The 23,471-nt window shown below is 44.5% G+C and overlaps 1 protein-coding gene across 1 annotated transcript in view; it reads left to right on the top strand.

Annotated features, from left to right (window-relative positions):
* col5a1 (procollagen, type V, alpha 1) overlaps positions 1–23,471 on the top strand; it is a 103,958-nt gene that overhangs the window by 66,886 nt on the left and 13,601 nt on the right. The window contains exons 14-47 of the mRNA XM_061262157.1: positions 291–347; positions 475–528; positions 864–917; positions 1,714–1,767; positions 2,211–2,264; positions 3,509–3,562; positions 4,235–4,279; positions 6,140–6,193; positions 6,489–6,533; positions 7,918–7,971; positions 8,280–8,324; positions 9,426–9,479; positions 10,311–10,355; positions 10,498–10,551; positions 11,130–11,174; positions 11,567–11,620; positions 13,514–13,621; positions 14,105–14,158; positions 14,722–14,775; positions 15,726–15,770; positions 16,229–16,282; positions 16,391–16,435; positions 16,573–16,626; positions 16,844–16,897; positions 17,114–17,167; positions 19,167–19,274; positions 19,508–19,597; positions 20,060–20,113; positions 21,115–21,222; positions 21,517–21,624; positions 22,736–22,789; positions 22,929–22,982; positions 23,163–23,270; positions 23,384–23,437. Of these exons, the coding sequence (XP_061118141.1) occupies positions 291–347; positions 475–528; positions 864–917; positions 1,714–1,767; positions 2,211–2,264; positions 3,509–3,562; positions 4,235–4,279; positions 6,140–6,193; positions 6,489–6,533; positions 7,918–7,971; positions 8,280–8,324; positions 9,426–9,479; positions 10,311–10,355; positions 10,498–10,551; positions 11,130–11,174; positions 11,567–11,620; positions 13,514–13,621; positions 14,105–14,158; positions 14,722–14,775; positions 15,726–15,770; positions 16,229–16,282; positions 16,391–16,435; positions 16,573–16,626; positions 16,844–16,897; positions 17,114–17,167; positions 19,167–19,274; positions 19,508–19,597; positions 20,060–20,113; positions 21,115–21,222; positions 21,517–21,624; positions 22,736–22,789; positions 22,929–22,982; positions 23,163–23,270; positions 23,384–23,437 (2,082 nt within the window). The remainder of the gene's footprint in view (positions 1–290; positions 348–474; positions 529–863; positions 918–1,713; positions 1,768–2,210; positions 2,265–3,508; positions 3,563–4,234; positions 4,280–6,139; positions 6,194–6,488; positions 6,534–7,917; positions 7,972–8,279; positions 8,325–9,425; positions 9,480–10,310; positions 10,356–10,497; positions 10,552–11,129; positions 11,175–11,566; positions 11,621–13,513; positions 13,622–14,104; positions 14,159–14,721; positions 14,776–15,725; positions 15,771–16,228; positions 16,283–16,390; positions 16,436–16,572; positions 16,627–16,843; positions 16,898–17,113; positions 17,168–19,166; positions 19,275–19,507; positions 19,598–20,059; positions 20,114–21,114; positions 21,223–21,516; positions 21,625–22,735; positions 22,790–22,928; positions 22,983–23,162; positions 23,271–23,383; positions 23,438–23,471) is intronic.

Consider the following 23,471-nt stretch of genomic DNA (forward strand, 5'->3'; position numbering starts at 1 on the left):
ACACAAACACACACGCACACACACGCACAGACACATACATACACGCAGGCACACCCACACGCATGCACACACATACACACGCACACACCCACACACACGCACACACACATGCATGCATACAGACACACAGGCACACACACGCACATACACACACGCACACACACGCATGCACACACATACACACGCACAGGCACACACACACATACACATGAGTCACATGTGTAACTGTAGAACGGCGCCCCCCCTCTGAACTTGCTGTTGTGTGTAACATAGTGATTTTGTTTCTGCAGCTGGCTCTGAGGGGTTCCACAGGCCCAATGGGTCTGACTGGGAGGCCTGGACCTTTGGTATGTGCAGGTCCCTGAATCTTACATCCTGTATTCCCGTCCTTTCTTTTGTGCTTGTATTTATTTGTATTGTTTGATTTCATATATAAAATGTTTCCTAACGCACTGCGGTGTCTTACTATCCCAGGGTCCCCCAGGTGTCTCCGGACTGAAGGGAGAGTCTGGGGACAGTGGTCCACAGGTAGGTGAACGGAGCCTCACTCTGAGCCTGTGATCCAGGCTCATTGAGACGTTACATTCAGGACTCAGTCTTCCCTTTCAGTAGCACTTCCAGTGAATGAAGCTAACGAGCGTGGCATTTTTGCCTATCTGTGAAAATGCCGATGCAGCACGATAAAACTAAGACTAAGAACTTTCATCCACAGGCTTTTCTTTCGCTCAGTTACCCTACAAATGTGTAGAATCTTTGTTTTTACCTATTAAATAATGTACACTCAGACTTGCATACATTTTTCCAAATTGAATTTGCGGAATTGAGCTCACGTCTAGCTAATTTTGGTTTCCCCTGTCTTGCAGGGACCCCGTGGCCCCATGGGTTCCCCTGGGCCCACTGGGAAACCAGGAAGAAGGGTAAGTCAGAAATCTCAGACTGATGGTAGCAGCGACTCTGACTGGGGGAGGGGGGCGGTTAGCTTGATGGCGGCTCATCAGCTCAGCCGGTGTCCCCGTAGTCCTTCTGGCTGGATGAGTGAGCTTCAGTCAGCCAGAGATCGTGATTTTCAGCAAATCCCACATCCTCTTACGTTTAATTCAGTCCCAGATCTTATTCTCTTTTTTTTTCCCCTCTGGACTACATTCAGCCTTCCTGTGTTTGTATCCACATCCCACTCCGACGCTTTGATGGACTGAAATAGTGGGATGTGTTACAGGGCCAAGATGAAAAGAAATCAAGATAGTTTGACAGTTCTTTGTCCTGCTGTTGTGTATGTTTGAAAAGAATACACGCAGGAAAGGTACACAGAGTACCGAAACATGCCTAATTTGCAGTCCTTTTGAGCTACATCCTTCTTTGTTTTTTGGATTATAATATGAAAACGACAGATTTTTTTTCCTGTAGTAAATTACCTCGGATTTAAATATGACTTCGCCATGAATCGCATTCACGCCATGAACACTTTGTACTTGTTAAGTCAGCTTTCCTATCTGATAAACAACACTCAACATATGGACGGCTGCCTTCTGGATGCAGTACAGGGTAGCTGAGAAAGATGCTTATGGCTTTCTGTAGCAAACAGAATGTAGGCTGGTTTCAGATAAAATGACAACATATTTCAGCACAAGAAGAGGATGCCTATCAGCTGCACTGAAAATGGCATCCGATATGTATTCAGTGTATAATGTATTTAAACTGCTCCTGTGCCTTCAGGGTCGGGCTGGAGCAGATGGAGCCAGAGGAATGCCTGGCCTGACAGGAACAAAGGTAAAGTGTCAACACCACACATTATTGACATCGCCCATGACTGTTAGCAAACCAGGGTGCCTCATTCTCTTTGCTGGGAGTTGTGAGACCATCAGCAGTGTTCACTCATCAGACTAGCTTCTTGGATCTGCCCTAGTGGCTTACACTCATGAGGCAAAGCCAGAACTGAAATATAGTTTATTTCTGTTCATGCCAGTAGTATTAAAATATCGTCACTGCACTAGGAATGTTATCAGAAGGCCTGACAGAACAAAATATATAAACTGGGTGCATGCACTTACTGCATGGTCTACTAGCTTGTAAGTAACTCTGTATAAGAGCATCGTCTAAATGAATGCAACATAATGTACTGCTTAGCATTCCTCAATTGCCTATAATGTGCTGTGGCTATGTAGCGTATCCACTGTGTTGTATGCTAAGAATATGTTTCACTCACGCAACAGGGCGATAGAGGGTTCGACGGCCTTGCTGGATTACCTGGTGAAAAGGGACACAGAGTAAGGGCTGCTTTATTTATTTTCTTCGTTTTGTTCTTCATGGTTTGAAATATGGCTTTCCATATAATATGTACGTATATATAATCAGCTAAAGCACCCTTCCCCTCAACAGATGACCCGTGAGGCACATTGCAGCCCAGATGTTTATAAATGTCATTGTTGTATAAACCTCGGTTGTTTCAGCTGTTAGCTGTGTAGCGGAGGGTTTATTGTTGCAGTCAGCGTGGACGTATCGTGTGCCACGCTGACCCACTCATCGTGCTCACAGGGTGTTTCACTCATTGGAAAGAACCCGAAGCGATTGACCTCATTCTTGCCATAGAAAATATTGCAGCTTGCATCTGTAGCACCCGTATTAATAAGGAAATACGCCAAGCCTGACCAAAACTACTTCTTCAAGCTAACCATGGACTGGAAAGGCCAGAGTTCAGTCAGGAGTAGCAGTTTCATGGACACACTTGTCATTGCGTAGATGTGTTTCTACATGCCAAGCCCTATGAGGAACCTGTTATTCTCTGGGCTAGTGATGCGTGCAGTGTCCTATGCTGCCTGTTCACCGCCATGGTGTGTACTTAATTGTGCCTGTCTGTTGTGCAGGCTGGGAGTATGCGCATAAGTATACACTTAGCCTTTTCTGCACTTAGAAAAGCTGAAGAGCATTCAGAACTCCTCTGTGGCGAGCCAGATATCAACACAGACATTACTGTAAATGGTCGATTTCTCATTCTGCTAAAAAGGAATCAATGCTGTGATATAAACAAAAACAAAATCTCCTGGTATCAGAGCCAGTTGCATAAAACACTCCTTCCACTTACCCATGTTATTTCCCGTGCCCGAGCAGAAATGAGACATTACTCCATTTTGGCTCTGTAGGTTGCCTGCTCAGTGCGCACATATTCACTGTATTAATGTAGGGACACAGGTCACTCTCTGGTGCTAGCGGAGACTGGCATTAGTGCTACGTTTTTTCTGTGTGTTACCCGCGGCACAGCCTTCTATGGTGAGAACTGATGGAGGTGGAGCAGCGGTTCACCGTTGCCCTGTTTCTCTGCCTCCACATCGCCAAGCTCTCCTGTTGTGTACAGAACGCATATCTCTGCCAGCTACTTGAACTCTGTCTGTATTGCATAATGGAATGTGGCTCTGTTCTATGATCATGTGCTTCTCTCATCGGTGTGTGTGTGTGTGTGTGTGTGTGTGTGTGTGTGTGTGTATATGTGTATGTGTATGTGTGTGTTTTCTAGGGTGAGTCAGGGCCGCAGGGACCTCCAGGCCCAACAGGAGAGGATGGTGAAAGAGTAAGATCTTTGGCATTACACCCCTAACAGCCTCTCCCCCTTTCTCCTTCTCTCCCCCCTCCCCTCTGCCTTGCTTGTCACTCAGCCCTCCGGTTAATTTCCGTTACCTTTAATCCACCCTCTCCTCGTCCCCCCCTCTAGCAGTTGCGTCATCCCTCTATACTGTTCCTCTCTTTTATCTCCCTCCGAGTTTGGCCCGTACCGTTCTCTAATCTTCTAACCCCTCAGCGGTCAACTTAAAACAGCAGCTCCCACCTCCCTCTTCCCTGTTCTCACACCATACCCCATCCCCCCATTTTCCTGTTCTTTCTTTCCTAAGTAGACAGTACTTTGCCACTGCTGTATGATGCAATTCATAAATGGAACGGAGAAATTACTCACAAGATCAACAGGCTGAGGCTGAGGATCGTTCTACGCAGGGCTGATGTCACCCTTACACCATCTCCTGCACTTTCCCATTCTCCCTGTGCTTTGATCCAGCCTCAGCACTGTTGGACCTTTGTGTCGCTGCAGTTTGTCAGTCTGGTTAGGTCATGTGTTACTGGACTCCCTGGTACCACGTGGCTTAACCCGACAGGCAGACTGGACAGAGTTCTCCATGCCGCGTGTTGAGTTGGTTGTGAGACCTGACCCCTGACCTCTGATCCTTACGCCTGTGCTTCCTCCTCGCAGGGCGATGACGGTGAGGTCGGACCACGGGGCCTTCCAGGCGAGCCTGTGAGTGCCCTTCTTTATAGCCCTTCTCTCCTTCCTCATGTTCTCAACAGCTCTAGCTGTGCCCTGCACACTTCCGCGGTCTGCTCCTCCATTCTCGTTGCGGTTGAGTGTTCTTCTCAGTCTAATAGAGCTCCATTTCTGCTGGCCCAGACAGATTGAGTTTCAGAGGTTTGGAATCCATACCTCACGTTCCTCGTGAGCGAAGTTAAAATTTTCCATCTCCCTTCGCCTGAGCTTCTGGCTGCTCAAGGTGAAAGTCCAGAAAGGCGGCTGATGAAGTCTTGTACCTGCAATGTCAAAGATGGCAGAGTGACCTTTAGAACATCTGCCCCTGCTTTCCACCACCGTTCCTGCTGTGTGTCTCTGAGATCGGGACACTCTCAGAGCATTAGCGTGAAAAAGACTGATCTTTTCTCCTGATAGTCTGACGTGAGGCACAGCGTTGCTCTGCAGGTGTGGTATGCAGTCCAGGGACAGCGTCCTGATCATTCACAGCTGCAGTTGCACCAGTTGACCACACGAGGCAGACTACATACCCCTCTCTATTGCTACAATAAAGCTATTCATTCATAATGGCCCAAATCTCATTTTAACATATACAATTTGTTTTATTGGTCTAAGATGGCAAAAAATGCACACAATGTAATTTGTACCACATTCATATATCAATTTCGGCTCCCAGGCGACTTGTTTCTGAATGCCTAGAATAGATTTGGCACACCGAATGTTATTTTTCTTTGCCAAGAATATCATGGCACTGGCAAATGGCATCATTGGTAGCCTGAACATGCAGACAAGAAATAACCGGCATTCTGAAGTAGCAGTGTCATTGTCGGGTTACTCTGGTGTGCTTCTGTACAAGCAAAAAATTTGTTCAAAGGATGTCTTCATTGGTATGACATCACATGCCTACATGAGATCTTGGCTTCAGGGCCCGATACAAATAAAACTAATAGCCAAATTTAAATGTCTGCGGTTTGTTTGCTGTTTTCTCGTGTCTGACTATTGAGTAATGTGACAGAGATATACTGCACGCAATCTCAGCCCTTTGGTGCATGCGCTTCATGTCAAAATGCAGCCACAGTATAAGCACAGCCATTTGATATGGCACACAGACATTCAGTATGGCTCACTGACGTTCAATATGGCTCACAGACATTCGATATTGGCTCACTGACATTTGATATGGTGCACATATAAAACGAGTATGGGCAGCAGGTAGAATAAGTCAGATACTGTCTGCAGTGTTAGCGCAGCATAGGAGCTGTTCTAGAGGCGGGCTGACTGCCAACATCCTTGCAGCTGCAGTTCTCCGCACTGACCAGCAGAGGGAAAACACCAAACAGGAAGGCATTGCTCAGGTATGACCTCATCCTTACCAGCATCACTGCAGGAGGGGTGAAGTCACACCTTGAGTTTTTTTGTTTTATTGGTCTCACCTTCTTTCACCCCATAACCCACTGCAGCACGTTCACACATCCTGGTTTCTCACATCATTATCAATGCTTTTCTCCAACCAGGGAGCGTGTTCTTTTAAATTTAGTTCCTCTCCAGTTTTGCGACTTAGGTACGAAGTGTGCGCAGGTACTTGCACAAGGATGCCTGTTTAACCCGTAGGGGAAAATACAAATTTCACATGTGAATTTAACACTTTCACGTGTGAATTAAAATATTTGCATGAGAAAAGAAAATAGGTCACACTGAGTCATCTGCATCTTCACGTTTTCACACGTCACTGACATGCCCATTGTACCATTTCAGTTTTTTTGTTTGACATAAAAAAAAGCCTATCTTTCTTTCCTTTTTCTCGCTGCCATCCTCTTTCTTTCTCTCTTTTACATGATCTCTCTCTCCCCTCAGGGGCCTCGCGGTTTGCTAGGACCAAAGGGACCCCAAGGACCTCCTGGATCTCCTGTGAGTATGGGACTCGCATATAGCCATATAATCTTTAAAGAATCATTCTGTTGTGCCCCACGGTCCTTATTGGATAGATACATTTTGGCCTGAGCAAGTGACAGCTTTCCTCATTTCAAGTATGGAATAAATATGCATTATTCTGCTTATATGAGATCAATATTATAAGCCTGCTTATAAGGAATCTCATGTTATTAAATTTTAATGCATAATCTTACAATGTGCATTTCCAAATGGCTGCAGGCTTAGCCTTAAGCTGGCTTTCATATCATATTCTCCTTTTTTTGCATGACAGGGAGTAACTGGAATGGATGGCCACCCTGGACCCAAAGGAAATATTGTGAGTTTAACACGCAATACACGAACGCACGCAACATGCGAAACGCAAACATGCGCATATCTTTATCCGGACATTGTGACATCACAAGCCTAAGATAGCCTGACAAAAAAAAAAAAAAAAAAACAACAGCAGAGGAATGGCAGCTAGTGTGAATGTCTGTGAGTAAACTCAGGCCTGGAACAAAAAGAACAGCAGAGGAATGGCAGCTAGTGTGAATGTCTGTGAGTAAACTCAGGCCTGGAACAAAAAGAACAGCAGAGGAATGGCAGCTAGTGTGAATGTCTGTGAGTAAACTCAGGCCTGGAGCAAAAAGAACAGCAGAGGAATGGCAGCTAGTGTGAATGTTTGTGAGTAAACTCAGGCTTGGAGCAAAAAGAACAGCAGAGGAATGGCAGCTAGTGTGAATGTCTGTGAGTAAACTCAGGCCTGGAGCAAAAACAACAGCAGAGGAATGGCAGCTAGTGTGAATGTCTGTGAGTAAACTCAGGCCTGGAGCAAAAAGAACAGCAGAGGAATGGCAGCTAGTGTGAATGTCTGTGAGTAAACTCAGGCCTGGAGCAAAAAGAACCGCGCGGCCCTTTCTGCGGTTCCAAATGGACTTGGCGGATGCCGTGGTCCTAATGAGAGCCTCTTGTGTGCGGGGCGGCCTCCCCGTGGGGATGGTGTCCATTAAGGAGGGATGGGAGATGCACGTCTCTCCACCGGCCCAGTCTCGGGCTCTTAATTGATTCTCAATTATCTTGAGCGAAGCACTTGAGTCCTGGCAGTTTCTGTCACGGCGTACGTGCGCGCAGACCGCAGAAGCACAGTGATCTAGCAGCGGAGTAATTGCCTTGTTGAGACCTGAATGTTGATCATTAAGACTGATTCTGTTAGAATTTGTAATGGCTCTGTCTTTGGCTGATGGTAAATCTCACTCCAAAGGGGAGAAGGGAAGCTCTTCGGGTGATCGATAGAATGCACGAAAAATAATTTGCGCCTGTCTCCCCCGTGTTAGCCGAACGGCTACAAATTATGTACGAAATCAAATCATGCCGTAATGGGGAAAACAATATCATCATTTCCTGACATTATTTGTTGAAGGAACACTTGAGTTCTGTAGTTAGATGAAGGGGAGTGCATAATCTACCTCATTCACCATAGGGGGCAGCCATAGGAGGCTGAAAGGGTAAAGCCACTCATGCAGGGATACAGTGTAAAGACACGGTGTCTGAGTCTCATTTCATAAGAGTGATATGTTCGCGTGTATTGATTTCACGGGCCTCCTGTTGGAGTAACCTTTCAGACCCTGTGGAAGCAGGGAGGAAATGATATCCCCTCGGTGGTACGGGGGAATTGGGGTTGGGGAACTGAAGCATATGCTCACACAGCTGCTTTTTCCCAGGGTCCGCAAGGAGAGCCTGGGCCGAACGGACAGCAGGGGAATCCTGGGGCTCAGGTCAGTACCAGCTGGAGAGCACACAGTCCTACACCTGTTCCTCTGATCACCTGCCTCTGCCCGAGCTCTATTCTCCTCTCAATCAGAGAATGGAGTCAGGCAGGTAGCTGTTTTTAAAGGCAGGCATTTAATTAAGGAATGTAGTCGGTTAACCTCCGAGCGCCTCTTATGCCTACGCTCAGTGCCCAGCTGTCCAATATTATCAAGCACTGCAATGAGCAATCAGCCTGTGTGGATAGTTGATATTCCTACAGGGTGTCAGAAACGTGTAGAGGTGTGTAATCTTACGCAGTGTCTTATCTCCATAGGGTCTGCCAGGGCCTCAAGGACCCATCGGGGGTCCGGGAGAGAAGGTAAGTCCCCTTTCTCTACCTCCAAAGATCACCCAGATATCAGCCTCTGGATTCAATCAACCCCTGCCCTGCCCACGTACGAACAGATACAAGTGTAAAATTTCATTCTTTTATCTAGTAGTGTCAAACATTCTGGACAAATATTAATGAAGTCCAAGAACAAATATATGCTCACTCACTCCCTTGCTTAATTGGAACACATATGAAGGGAACTTGTCACCACCAGGGGATTCTGATGATGAGGCTCTTGGTGAGAGATAGATAATCCAGCAATCATCATGCATTGATTGCATCTGTCTGGCATGGAGCATCAGTCTTTATTGCCTACTCTTGGCAACATGGAACCTATTCATTACATAGTGTGGCTTAGAGCTATGATTGATTGGCTTCTAAAATACACCGAGGTACCTGCAAGTACTGTCCGCTCCACCTAGTGGTGGTGCACGGTTCCTCTCTGCTCAGCGATGAATTAATCTTACTCAATGTAAAATAGATTGGCTTTCAAGAAAACAGAAGAGGTTAAAAAATATATATCTTGACATCATACAGTTTAATGAATATGCCATTTCCACTCGGATTTGGGTGAAAAGGGCTGAACCCTTTGCCAGTGCAACAGCAGTTTGTGCATCCTACAGTAGGCCTCTTAAAGTAGCAGCTTATTAAAGCTTAATGCTTCAAATAATTGCTGAGCCGAGGGTCAGGAATTGTTTTATCGCACTTGCTTCTGCAGTAAAGGGCATGTAAGTTCTCAGGAAAATGTAATTTCACTGTGATAAACTGTAGTTCTAATTGGATCTGGAAATAGGATTCAGTGGCTACAGTACTTGTAAATGAAAGCAAATTTCAGTGGAAAAACCCAATTCACACCAAATAAACAGTCTGTGAAATTGGTATTGATACTAATAGTGCATCCAGACAAACCTGGATTTATTATGCATCTCAGAATACTGTAGGTTCCAGAGCCAGCTCATTTTACAGCCTTTTACATCTCCATGCTGAGAGTTTAAACGGACAGGATCAGAAATGCTCGTAGCCTTACAGACAGCACAACATTTCTCGGAATCACGGTCACACTCAGCATGTTTGTTTTCCCCTACACAGGGTCCGACCGGAAAGCCAGGCCTGCCGGGAATGCCAGGAGCTGACGGGCCACCGGTGAGTCTGTAATTCCCGCTTTTCCCAGAAGGTCCAGGTGACGGACAGGTGTCTTGGGAAAAGCAGACGGCAGATGACAAACACAGATGCTGCCACGGCAGGATGAGAGGAGCAGATCACCTGCTGCTCTTTGATGTGGAGACCACGTTCCCCATTGCGTCCGCGCGACTCTGCCTCTGATGTTGATCCTGGAGGGGGACGCAGTGCCCCGCTCTCTGTCTACAAACATCTCTGCGCTCATGCATTCATTTACACCATCTTCTAAAAATATGAAACAATAAACCAAACGGCATTTTAAATCGTCAAATCACCCAAGCAAAGAGTTTGTAATGCGTTTTTATGTGGAAACAGATGTCCCTTCATAGTTCCCGAGTCTCATACCCAGGACGGAACTGCTTACTTTCCAACAGTACAGCAGCTGTCCTGCCCACTCTGAGGGTTGGGGCTGAAGGGACTGGGCGGGTGATAATGATGGTCATATCCTGGTTCTCACAATTAGAGCCATTAGGCTTTGCGTGTTGAAGATATTGAGTGTTGCCTCTCAGAGGAACAGTACAATTCCTCCATCCCTGCCTTCTCCCAGCGAGCATGCTAATAAGGAGCTGGTGGTCCCTGCAGGAAGGGATTATCAGGAGTACACGGCATCGCTCACTATGGCCTTTCACCATCAATGAGCCATCATTACTGATCTCCAGCTTCACCGTCACGTCAAACTCATTCGTTTCTGTTTTCTTTGCAAATGATAGTGTTCTCATTATTATTTTAATGTGATACTATTGTTTAAAATGAAATTGTGATTGTATAAATCTGAGGTTTTATAATCACTCGCAGGGTCACCCAGGAAAAGAGGGACCATCTGGTGAAAAGGGAAATTTGGTGAGCACTGAATTTAATGCAAAATGCAGCACATACCTTGTTAGACAAGCGTGTGATTTGTTTTTCTCAAATAAATATATTCCTGTATTAGTTGCCATAAGACCTGTGCAGTAATGTATTTTGTCATTTTTGTTCTTCACAGGGACCCAGTGGCCCTCAAGGCCCACTCGGCTATCCTGGACCCAGAGGCGTTAAGGTGAATTCTAGCCTGCAGTATGATCCTGTAGATATACTGTACATACAAATACCTTACAAATGTTCTTTCTGATTGCACGTGTCATTGAAAATGCTTTCAAAACATTGTATCAGATTATTATTACAGTTCATAACTGTAGTGCGTGCAGTTCTTTTGTTAGTTTTTTCTCAGTAAATGGAAAAGCTGAACATGTGCATTGCATTGCTGTGAGGTCATGGGATCAAAGAGCTGGCCATGGAAAAGTCCAGGTTCACAAAGTACGACTTTTTTTCCCCCCCCATCACCTACAGTTGTTAATAATCAGAAATGTTCCGCCAGGAGGTAGAAGTAATTGGTGAAATCAGCTGGCCGTGCGACAGAAACAGGGCCGGACCGTTACTCTCTGAGCCCTGGACTTTCCTTTGCAAAGAGCATTGGACATACTGTGCAGTACCTCAGCATATGAACATACTTGAGTAGGACTGATCCTATAGCTACCACTAGAGGGTAGAGCATTGTTAATGTTTTTAATGAGCCTTTTAGCCTTTGCACTTTGCAGTATAACTTAAAAAAAAATAATATGAATCCTTCTTTTTTAGGGAGCTGATGGAGTCCGTGGTCTGAAAGGAACCAAGGGTGAAAAGGTATGTATGTTTTCAGCTATGTTTTGTCTCAATAACAACTATTATTATTATTATTATTATTATTATTATTATTATTATTATTATTATATTCCTGTGCCTGTTCTCCACAGCGAAAAGGCGCAGTAAACACAAGGCCCTATTGAGGATCTGTATTTTAACCGATCCAATATACCACAGCTAGAGCAAGAGTTTCTATGGCAACAGTCTGAAATGAGGTTTATTCTTTTCCCCTCAGTGTGCCATGTGTCCTATTTAAGATTAATTAGCCCTTTCACTGCTCTCACTGCCACAATTGCTTAAATAAATCTGTGGTCCTGGAGCGTATCCTTAATCACTGAAATGAGCGAGGGGGAGCAGACCTCACGTTTTCTTCCCTTTCTGTTCTCTTACAGGGAGAAGATGGCTTCCCTGGATTCAAGGGGGATATGGGCATTAAGGGTGACAGGGTATGTGATTTTCATTTTACGACGCAATGTATTATATCACACACGCACACATCAACACGCACGCGCGTGCTCGCATACGTTAATTCAGTGGCTGGGATTTGACTTCTACTTGAATACTGGAGCCAGCTGAAATCATGGAAGCATGTTTCATAATTGCAGTGCAATAATTTAAGCTCAGGGTAGGCAGTACGCATATCAGTAAGCTTTGCTCTGGAAAGATAATACACCAGATCCACATCTAATTGGGCAGTGCTTTGCTGAATAATTGACGTTTTCACAAATTAATAAGAGAAACACTGATAAATTCACTGAGTGAGAACTTTATTAAGTATAATTAGACTTATTTTTTAGACTTATTGGTCTTCTGCTGCTGTAGCCTATCCACACGCTGTGTGTTCAGAGATGCCCTTCTGTATACCATTGTTGTAATGTGTGGCCATTCTCCTCTGACCTCATCACAATAAGGCATTTCTGCCTGCAGAACTGCAGCTCACTGGATGTTTTTTGCACTATTCTGAGTCAACTCGAGAGACTGCTGTGTGTGAAAATCCCAGGAGATCAGCAGTTACAGAAATACTCAAACCAGCCTGTCTGGCACCAACAACGATGCCACGGTCCAGTTACTTATATCACATTTCTCCCCTATTCTGACATTTGTTCTGAAAAGCAGCTGAACCTCTCGGCCATGATTGTATGCACTGTACTGCTGCCGCACGATTGGCTGATTAGATAATCCAATGAAGAAGTAGATGTAGAGGTGTGTCCTAATAAAGTGCTTGGTGAGTGTATATTAGGAGCTGTTTTTAATTCACAGCATAGCACTCTCCCCTCAGTCTAACTGGAATGGAGTCTGAGAGTGCAGAGGTAACCTTGACAGCTACCGGTCGATATATTGAGCCTCTACGTTCTCCCTCTTGTCATAAAGCATTCTGACCCCTGAGTCACTGTGTAATTGTACATAATAAGCAAACAAAGACTGTCCCTCTTCAGCTTAGGGCTGAATGTTCCTGTAAATTAGATGACACCCGCACTGCCCATCATTTCCAATTACTGCTGACAAGCCTTCCACTCTGTGCCAAATCCCCATGGAGAGAACCGCAGAGTCTGTGATAGACTCAAGCATTCCACTTTCCCACCTTCCCATGCCTTTCTCTGGACCTCATTAGGAATTCAGTTAATGGTAAAGTCAGGGGAGTCGTTGGATTCATCATTGATAGTATGCAGTGATGTGCTTTCTATCCATTGCTTCAAATAAGACAACCACAATCCCTAACTAGCGAAGGTATCCAGAAATCAATACTGTTAAATCCCTTCAAAGTACAGAGCGGGAGAGAGATAGAGAGATGGGTTAAAATCAAATTCCTTTGAAAATGTCATAGTCCCTGATTAAAGAATAAATATTTCAGTGAGTATGAGCTGCACATCCAAAAGAAGATGTTACCACAGAGAGCCCTTACAGGCTAAGGTTCAAAGAGAGCTGAACTGTCAGAGATACAGTCCTCTATGGAGTCACTAGGGTAACAGTGTATTGTCAGTACCAGCTTATGCCACGCTGCCAAGTGAATCTGTCTCTGTTTTATGAAACTTGAGATACATGAATATGTTCTAAGACAGAGAGAATAAAGCAGGCTGTAATTCATGTGGCAGTGTCTGACAGCTCTGGAAATTGCTTTGTCCGTTTCCTTTGAGGGACTAAGTGCCCTGTTGTAAATACAGCAGAGCAGTCAAAGGCGAGTGTCAGTGTGCATAAGTAATTCACACAGGCACAGCCATACGATACTGCAGGACTTTCATTCCAACTTAGAGAGTGGTGTTGGAAGTAATCAGCCATGGAAGCAGAAGACGTTTCCTGCTGCATCCATTTTGTAACCTTTATGGTATGTGTTCACTCAGGGAGAACTGGGACCTGCTGGACCCAGAGGCGAGGATGGCCCTGAGGGTCCTAAAGGTCGTTCTGGGCTTCCTGGAGATTCCGGTCCACTTGGACCTAATGGTGATAAGGTGGGTGTTGGCGATGCATACAGTCCCCTACATGTCCTGTCCTATGAAAAAAATGCATTTGAAATAAATGTATGACTATATGACCTTTGTGTTTTCTCTAGTCTTATTATATGAAAGGAATTGTAAAGTTTCCCCCAGGATGTTTTTCTCAGGATAAAAAAATTAGTGCATTACTAAAGAAGCAGGAATTCTCAATCATATTAACCTGAATAAGACTTTAATGAGAATGTAAGCAAATTTGTTTTCATACTGACCCAAATGGAGTTACAAACCAAAACATTTAACAACAAGACTGCAATTTATCTCTCATCTGTCATACGGTATGATTACATCAAGACATTTTCAATTATGCAAATGAGTAAACAAGTGCTCACCCATGATACTGTTCAGCTCTGCTCTCAGAGAGATTTGAGTGACACATTCAGTGTTGCGTAATGAATCTGGGGGAAAGTGATTCTCAAAGCACCTCATTTTATTTTTCAGGGCAAGCTTGGTGTTCCAGGGTTGCCAGGTTACCCAGGTAGACAAGGTCCAAAGGTAAGTTACCTGTTGAAAAAACAACAGCTCAAGCTCGGTATTGAAATAGTTCAGACAAGCTACCAGCATTAGCTGGTTGACCAGCTCATACCCAGCTAGACCAGCTTTGTGACCAGCCTGGCTATGCTTGTTGACCTGCTTGATCAGCCTATGACCAGCATAGCTGGATTTTACAGCAGGGCTGCTATCCCATGTCCTGCTATCTCTTTAGTTACTTCACCTGAGGATAGAGTTGTGTTTTGGTTTTTTTTTCAAAGCAGCTGCAGTCTCCGATGGTGCCAATCTTGGAGCATATGTTTCTCAGGGCCCTTTATTGAACATGGCAGACGGCGCACCTTTCCCAGTCCCACGGCCCTCCTTTGACAGCCCATGATTTGAAGCTTGCACCAGACATGTTTGAACTCTACTGATCAAAGCACGTTTGATTTAGCATGCCATTTGGTTTCAGCAGCGCTCCGCAGGACAGTATTCAGCTGAACAGGCACTTTCCTCTTCTTTGTCTGTGAAGGGCATGTGGTTAATCTTGCCCCCCCCCCCCCCCCCCCCCCCCCTCTGTATTTTAGGGATCTCAGGGATTTCAAGGTTTCCCAGGAGCGAATGGAGAAAAAGGAACAAGGGTAAGTAAGAGGCATCCATTTTCTGCCCTCAGCCATCGAGATCAGCAGCAAAACATTCACCAAGACGAATAAGGGAGATCCGTTATGAGAAGCAAACCTCACTGGAGCTTGACATATGCAGACTGAATGTCTGTGTTCTTTTATAAATGGGAAAGAGATTACCAGGGACCATGGAGAGCATTCCTTAGCCCATTAGCAGCACAGTTTTTAAACATACGAAGGCCCTCGTGAGCAACTCAGTGTAGTGTTCAGAAGCCTTCTGCATGTTTAATTAGAGTTGGGTCATTAACCCAGTCAAAGAGCAATGGGATTTTTTATTTTATTTTTATTTTTCTAAACACCATGCACTGCTTTTCCTTCTCCAAAGCTAAAAAATACAAATAAGCTGCTTGTCAACTACTACAGAGGGAAAGGATTTTCTCAGCTCATTGCCTTTTATTTTGGTGCCACTTACCAATGCAAAACTTGCCTCAAAGAAGGATGAGCCACATAGTCTTTTATGTAAAAGATTCCTCTTAAGATGAAGGAAGCATTAAGATTGTTTAAACAGATGCTGCCTTTATGTTAGATGTTTCACCGAAGATTAATTTGCATTAAAAACCACCCTTGGGTTCAAATGATCATGATGACATATTACCTTTCAGTGATAAATATGAATTCCTTAATTAATACCTACAGATGAGACAAAACTCGTATACACACAGGAAAGGTGGGAGGTTTACTTAGCTATCCATAGTGCCAGGCAGACATAATGGATGTGTTTGCTGACCCACACTTTGTCCAGTGTTTGATGACCTGTCAGCTGTTGGTTTAATTTCGTTGGTGAAGCCTGCCTACGCGGAGGCTAACATTTGTCAAGCTGTCCAGGAGAATGGCTTTCATCTCTTCAGGGCGGAGTTGTGAAACATGGACAGGGTGCACTTTTTAATTCTTCTTTTTCACCCCCTCAGGGTACATCAGGAAAGGCTGGGCCAAGAGGGCAGAGGGGACCCACAGTAAGTTTCCTCTCACATTGAGTCTTCTATTGTAATGGCATACCCTGCGATGAGTCATGGTCTGGTGCACACTGTGCCAGAGGCTGGTTTGAATCCTGTGTTGGACCCTGATGTACTTTACTTGATAAGCTCTTCAGGTATGTGTTGGTTGTAGTATAGAAGATGAAAAAAGATAGTGTTGCGAACCTCCATGATTTGGGGCTTTGGGAATCATCTAAGTCAGTGTTTTCTTACCATAGTCCTGTGGGTACACTGTATAAAATAGTAATAATAATATATATTTTTTTTTTTCCTACTGCTTCCAATTAATTACAGTAGGTTTGATTTAGCTGTCTGGGTTTCATGTCTCCGGTCAGTCTTAGGTATTGCACATAATAGCTCTAAAACAAATCATGATTTCTAACATATGGATGGGAGGCTAAACCATGTTTTCACCATGTTTTCGCACTATTCTCTAGGGTCCACGAGGAGAAAGGGGTCCAAGGGGTCCAACAGGAAAGGCCGGGCCGAAGGTAAGGCAGGGCCTAGTTGTGTCACTCTTAACAGCAGACTCCTATTAGAATAACAGTATTAAGTTATTAACCTCAGACCGAGTGTAAAACCCTCTCCTACCTCCACAGGGCAACTCAGGAAGCGATGGACCTCCTGGACCTCCTGGCGAAAGGGTATGATGCACTCTTCTTATCAATGTTCAAAGCATTCATATGAGCAGTTAATCAAATCTGCTGAGCACTTGGCCAGCAGGAAAAGGGAGCTTTAATACAGGGCTATAGTCATTTTCTCTCCACTGACTGTTTTTCAGGGTGTTCCAGGGCCTCAGGGTCCAACCGGATTCCCCGGACCAAAGGGCCCACCTGTAAGTAGAAAGGCTTTCTGAAATATATACAGTATATGAATTTTTGTGAATCTTTCAAACATTCACAAAAATGTGGACCATAAATCGAGTCCTGTATCTGGTTATCTGCTGCTTCATAGCCCTTTTCTATCATAAATATGTATTGTTGTTTTTGGCTGTTGTTCATTAATGTCCTGTCTATGTCGGTGGTGATTCATCTTTTTCCCAATTTTCACAGGGACCTGCCGGAAAAGACGGACTTCCTGGACACCCTGGGCAGAGAGGTGAAACCGTGAGTATCTACGTTTCTCACCCTAAACTGCTGCTCATTGACCCTCAGACAAAGAATGCAAGCATCTGAATAAAACTAAGTGTGATAAGAGGGAACAGCGTACACCCTAGCGCTCTGCCAGAGAGAGAGACTGTCTCACAACTGATCATAGGACAGTCTCACAGCTGTCACTTTGTGTCTTCTTGAGAGTGAGTCTGTTTTATTCTCTCTCTGCAGGGCTTCCAAGGCAAGACTGGACCCCCCGGCCCGCCAGGTGTTGTTGGACCTCAGGTGAGTCAGTTGTTGTTACCGTCACTTAGATGAAGCACACAGATACCCCACACATCCCACCCCCCCACCCCCCCCCCAACCTGCAAACAGCATTGTGCTGCACACGTACACACACACACACACACAAACACCCGCCCATTGATATCCCTGTAGGGACTAGTCAAGCCAACCTTACTCATTTTCACTGCAAGACAAGATTAGACACATATTGCCCTGTGCACCAGGCACTGGTTTAATAATCCTAACGTTTGTAAAGATCTTTGGATAGAGTTCACAAGCCGTGGTTCAGAGGGTCTGTGCTGGGTTTAGCAGAAAACACTTCACAGGTCCCTATTGATCCTGATAGCGGATAGCCCTCGAGTGAAAACAACAGAAAACAGTAAAAGAGCACTGACAATATATCCAAGACAGCCTCTATCAGCCATGTTGAAAATAGAATCAGATGTGGCTTGGGAAACAAATGATTTATTTCTCTCTCTTGCATGCTATCAGCAAGAGTGTTGGGGGGGGGGGGGAGTGATTGGGTGGAGATCCAACTTGCAGGCCTCTATTATTGATCTATCATATGATTCTGGCCTTGAAGATTTTAAAGCTCTCATTCAAAAAATATTACCATCGGCTGCTTTTTGACCGCACTTGACTTGACTCACTTGACAGAATAATGACATTGACAGGGCATTCAGTTATGTACTGTAAAAGCTTTGCCCAGCCCATACGTTGCAAAAAATAGCATTGCCTCACTAATTGCTTTTATTTCCCTATTCATATTAATGTCCGTGGCACAAGAGGATTGCTAGCATTTAAGGAGAGAATAAAATAAACATTTGTTTATATATGCCCTTTTAGCAGTGTTACTAAAATATTTAATATGGTTTAAATCAATTCTAATGGACAGGAAAGTGATGGCAACAGCCATTAGACGGGGTGTTTCGGCCAAACTCCTACCTCAGGCATGAGGCCTCCAAACAGCACATTTCTCATGTGCCCTGACTAGTATCATGTCCTTCCTCTCAGACATCAGCCCTTTCCCCTTCATTCATTATACATGCCCAGTCCTCAGCCCATTTCCACGCCAGAGCTTTTTCCAAATGCTAATTGTGAGCATTGCATATATCAACATCTCCCACTCTTGGTGCAATCAATGACTGGAAAAAAATGTGCTGCTTTCCTTGGGATAAACATGAGACCACTCTCTCCTGCTTGACAGAACAACATGAAATGAAATGGGAAAAGTGACAGTGTGGCTTCCCTGGGATAAAACCACAGCGGCAGAAAGAGAAAGCGTTGTTAGCTGGCCCGTAGCCGGTGCTGACAGAGAGCAGAGTAGGCATAGGGGCATAGTATAGTAATGAATGCTGGAATGGCCGTGTGCTACATTGCCAACGTCGTAAGTCTGCGAGTGTAATAGAGCAATCACCGTGAGCCGAAAGAGTGACAGTGGCCTTAACTCACTCCCTCCATTTACTAGAAAGGTCTTGCAATGAAGAAGCGACCTGGATGCCGACTCTTTACTGAGCAAAGACGGCAGTGGGGAGGAATGTGCTGGATCACAGTTGAATAGCACCAAATTTAAAAACCTTAAATATTTTAATAACCTTAAAATTGATTCTGCTATGATATTAATGTGATGCTGAAAATAGACTTCTCATTGGTCCTCTAGCCTGAGGGCTTTGTCAGTGAACAAATGTTCAATGTCAAAGCACTAATAACACTTAAGCAGTTAAACTAAGGGTAGAAACCAGCAACACTAGTCAGTGATAGTGTGATTCACCAGTTAAGGCAATAGAGTGCATTGTTACGATAATATGCAAAAACTATTAGCAGATATAACAGAACTTGACATTTAAATGACATCACCTTACATGCTGTTCTCCCATGTCCTTATTTCTGTGACTGCTAAATCTACGCGTTAGACGTTAAATGTTGCAGCTCACCTTAAAGGCCTGGTGTAATGCATACATCCTCAATAGGTAACACGTTTCCATCCATACATTTGCAGGGCCCTACAGGTGAAACTGGACCAATGGGAGACCGGGGCCACCCAGGACCTCTTGGGCCCCCTGGTGAGCAGGGCCTTCCTGGAGCTACAGGGAAAGAGGGAGCCAAGGTAAGTGCTCCAGCCTCAGGAGTTTCTTGAGCACGTCAAAAATTTGGACAGTCCCCCGGGGGTTTTCAGTGTGCAAGCCTGGTCCATTAATGTATGCTGTATGCAAACTTTCAAATGCCCTTGGCTGCACTAAGCTGAATGTTGAAGTGATTGTGTAGTACATTGGACCTAATAGAGTTTCCACAGCATTTGGGAGTTGCTGTCAGTTATGAGAGTTGTCGCTGTCACCACAGGGAGACCCTGGTCCCGCTGGCCCAGCTGGTAAAGATGGCCCCCCTGGTTTGAGAGGCTTCCCTGGAGAACGAGGCCTGCCTGGTCCAGTAGTGAGTACCACCATCTTTTATCTTCATCCTTTGCTTCATGAAGAGGATTCCCCCGCCGTGTAGCATTATAATGAATTTTTACCACTTCAGCTATGAAACTAAAATTGATGGTTTTTTTCTTGAACATTTCAGAAGCTAGTTTTACTACCCTGGTGTAAAATCCAGCAGCGACCAGCTTAAAATTACCAGCTACCAGCTGTTACAAAACAGCTTGAGCTGGTCAAACCATGTTGAGTATGGAGCTGTTCTGAACTGATCGACCAGCTGCCAGCCGGTTCAAAACCTAGCTTGAGCTGTTTTATTTTCCAGCGGGGTAGCTATAGAGGCTTACAAATCATGATTCATAAGCCTCTCTCAGTCTCTGTGCAGTGGAGCATGCAAGGCCTCTTCTAGGAGAAAGTTGTATAGAATGTCTTCTTTCGACTACATGCTTGTTTTAAGGATGTGTTTGGCTCTCCATAGGGGGCACCTGGTTTGAAAGGGAATGAAGGACCCAACGGCCCACCTGGACCTGCGGTGAGTACAGACTTACCTTCACTTTCAGATGAGCCCACACCCAGCAGACATCTCCATCGCTGGAGTATGAAATGTGTAGTTTGAAATTGCATTACTGCCATTTGGCAGACGCTCTTATCCAGAGCGACATACAGTTGATTAGACTAAGCAGGAGACAATCCTCCCCTGGAGCAATGCAGGGTTAAGGGCCTTGCTCAAGGGACCAACTGCTGTGCGGATCTTATTGTGGCTACACCAGGGATCGAACCACCAACCTTGTGTGTCCCAGTCATTAACCTTAACCACCACGCTACAGGCCGCTACAATGCAATGCCTCTTGGTTTTTGGCTTGATTAAGAGATTAAGATTAAGCGACCATGCCATATTTTATGAAGAATCAGGGTTACTACACCAAATACACATACACCATAAGTGAAGACATTGCTATTTTTATTGTTTATGTATGGGTATAAACTTGTTTAGTTTGTGTTATTCAATGAATAATTTTGTATTTTTACCAGTTGTAATTTTCTGCAACTAAATGTTCTGAATGACTATATTTTGTTGGAATTCAAACGTGATCAGCAGTTCATGAAAGAAAATACAATTTTTTTGCCCGGACACATGCTCCTAAACTGTGAAACTGAAAATGTTATGTGGTCATTTTTTTACAAAGCTGCACACTGTGTATCTCCAAGGACACTGATAAAATGTGATTATACGCATTACTGTGTATGCACTGTATTATAGTAAAGTTGTCACAATGTTTTATGTTATTGGTCAGAAACTATTTTGGTGGATGGATGGTTTTTGGCTTATATAGTCCTTTTTATGCTTATTTTTATGTGAAAATGTGTTTGAGTTCATTGAGTTAAAACAGTGAAAGGCAATTACATTTATTTTAGTTGAGTAGAAGTGGAGCAGAATACATTTTAATAAACGCTAACACAATATATTGCTCTGAATATTACTCCATAGTCCCAGCAATAATAATTTTTGCATATTTATTTGCACCACTACAGGGTTCTCCTGGTGAACGAGGTGCTGCCGGCCCAGCTGGCCCCACTGGACTTCCAGGACGTCCTGGACCCCAGGGCCCTCCAGGCCCAGCTGGAGAGAAGGGTGGACCGGTGCGAATGAATTCCGCTCTCTCTAATACATGCTATATGGGATAGAATGTTTCATCAGTCCCTCTTGATTAACTGCATTTTTAAGTACTTCCTTCAATGCATTCTGGGGTTTTCAGTCATTCATTCTTCTTTTCCCTGAAGAATAACTAGCTGTATTTATTCTTGCCAGAGTTCATCATAGTATAAACTTATTATCCTAGAATTTCTCACAGTGGGGCTGCCCCATCTGCACTCTGTGTATTCTGCAATACCCCCCTTGGGCTGAGTGAGTGAGTTTGCTGTATTGCACTATAGGGTGAGAAAGGTCCCCAAGGTCCTGCTGGAAGAGATGGTGTCCAGGGTCCAGTGGGTCTTCCCGGACCAGCTGGCCCTCTAGGACCCCCTGGAGAGGACGGAGATAAGGTAAGACTGAAATGAGTGAGTCTCAGCTATGCACCTCTTATTTTGCAGTGCTCTAATCGAGACTGGGTTCCTGGGAGTTGCACCTTGCCAGGAATTTTAGATGGACATAAAGATCAGTGTCACACATAGACCCACAGCACTGACGGAAACATCTGTCTTACAAATCGCCCACACAAATCATAAATCAACCTTTCTGGATATGAAGGCCTTCTGTCAGCAGAGATTGAAAGGATAAGTGGTTACAGATGTCAGAAAGGTGAAGGTGTGAGAATCAATCATTTGACGGCTTCATTTTATATCGAGGGTGATGTAGAGAGATTTCACATTAGTATGTATTTATGCCCTCAGAAGAACACATTTTGGGATATCAATCTTTATCTCATCTCTTTTTTCTCTGAGAAATAGATTGCCTTTAACTGACTAATGACTTCTTTGCTGGTGATAAGGGCTCAGAATATTGAAGCATTTAAGTCTGAGACTGGGGCAGAAGAATCAGTGAACATTTACAGAATCTCATTTTATGTTCTTCTAGAAGGAAAAGCCTATTTTCCGAGAGATATGTAAAAGGCTCTTTATAGGGAAACAGAATAGAAATTGTGATGTTCTTATTGTATTATTCTTTTCAGTTCGATTATGCTAACCATGTTGAAAAATTTGATTGAAATTTGAACATGGTGTGATGTTCAGAAGTTAGTGTGACTGTCACATTTGGTGTACACCAAATGTGACAGGGACTTGTCAGTACATCCGACATGGATTTGAATTTGAATCGACTTTGATGTCTCTGAATTAATTTGGCTGGTGGAAACAACCCAGCTGGTGTTCTCACACCCTCAATCATTCTGACAAATACACGATCTCTCACTTTCATCGCACTTGTCCAGAATGAGCCTCTCGCAGATGCAAGTCACACGCCCACACTACAGACACCCACAGTGCGGCCATCTACATTCACGGTGGAAAAGAGGCACATTAGAAAATCGTGATCGCTCTCTGAGTCAGTGACTGGAACAGTCAACCCTGCTGAGAATATGCGGTGGGAGAAGGAAAGAACGGTGCTGTGATCTATAATGCATGCGCTGTATTGACCTCTCTCTTTCTCTTCCCCCAGGGAGAGATCGGTGAACCAGGCCAGAAGGGCAGCAAAGGGGACAAGGGAGAACATGTAAGAAGTTTATCCATTTTCCTGTAATCATTATTCTGAGTTTTACAATAACTGACACTTCCAGTGAATATACGATAGATTTACACCTTGGGAGTATTGTGTTTCTCTGTGGCCCTCTAATTTTGTTTTTTTGTTATAGGGCCCACCTGGACCGACTGGTCCCCAAGGCCCAATTGGACAGCCTGGTCCTGCTGTAAGTAATCTCTGATCATTCTATACCGTGCTCATCTCTTCACTTTCACATTTGCCCATCATGTGTTAATGTGTCTTTGGGTGTTGGTGTGTGAGTAAATATGTGGACGTGTGTGAACGACTGTGGGATGAATATGTATCATTCGATCCGGCTAATGCCTGTCCGTCTGCTCTCTGGTAGGGTGCTGATGGGGAGCCTGGCCCTCGAGGTCAGCAGGGGCTCTTTGGGCAAAAAGGTGACGAAGGTCCCAGGGGTTTCCCTGGGCCTCCTGGCCCAGTCGGGCTGCAGGTGAGCGGCCATTTTCAGTCAGCTGAACCGCTGAGCGGACTTTGTTTTGGTTTTTTGTGTGTTTAGAAAGTTTCCCTATTCCCAGTAAAACATTTTTTTTTCCGTTGATACAGGGTTTGCCTGGGCCTTCAGGTGAGAAGGGTGAAACCGGAGACGTTGGCCAAATGGTAATGTTCACTCAGCAATTTATTCATGCATTCA

The sequence above is a fragment of the Conger conger genome, chromosome 12, assembly GCF_963514075.1.
Source record: "Conger conger chromosome 12, fConCon1.1, whole genome shotgun sequence".
NCBI lineage: Eukaryota > Metazoa > Chordata > Actinopteri > Anguilliformes > Congridae > Conger > Conger conger.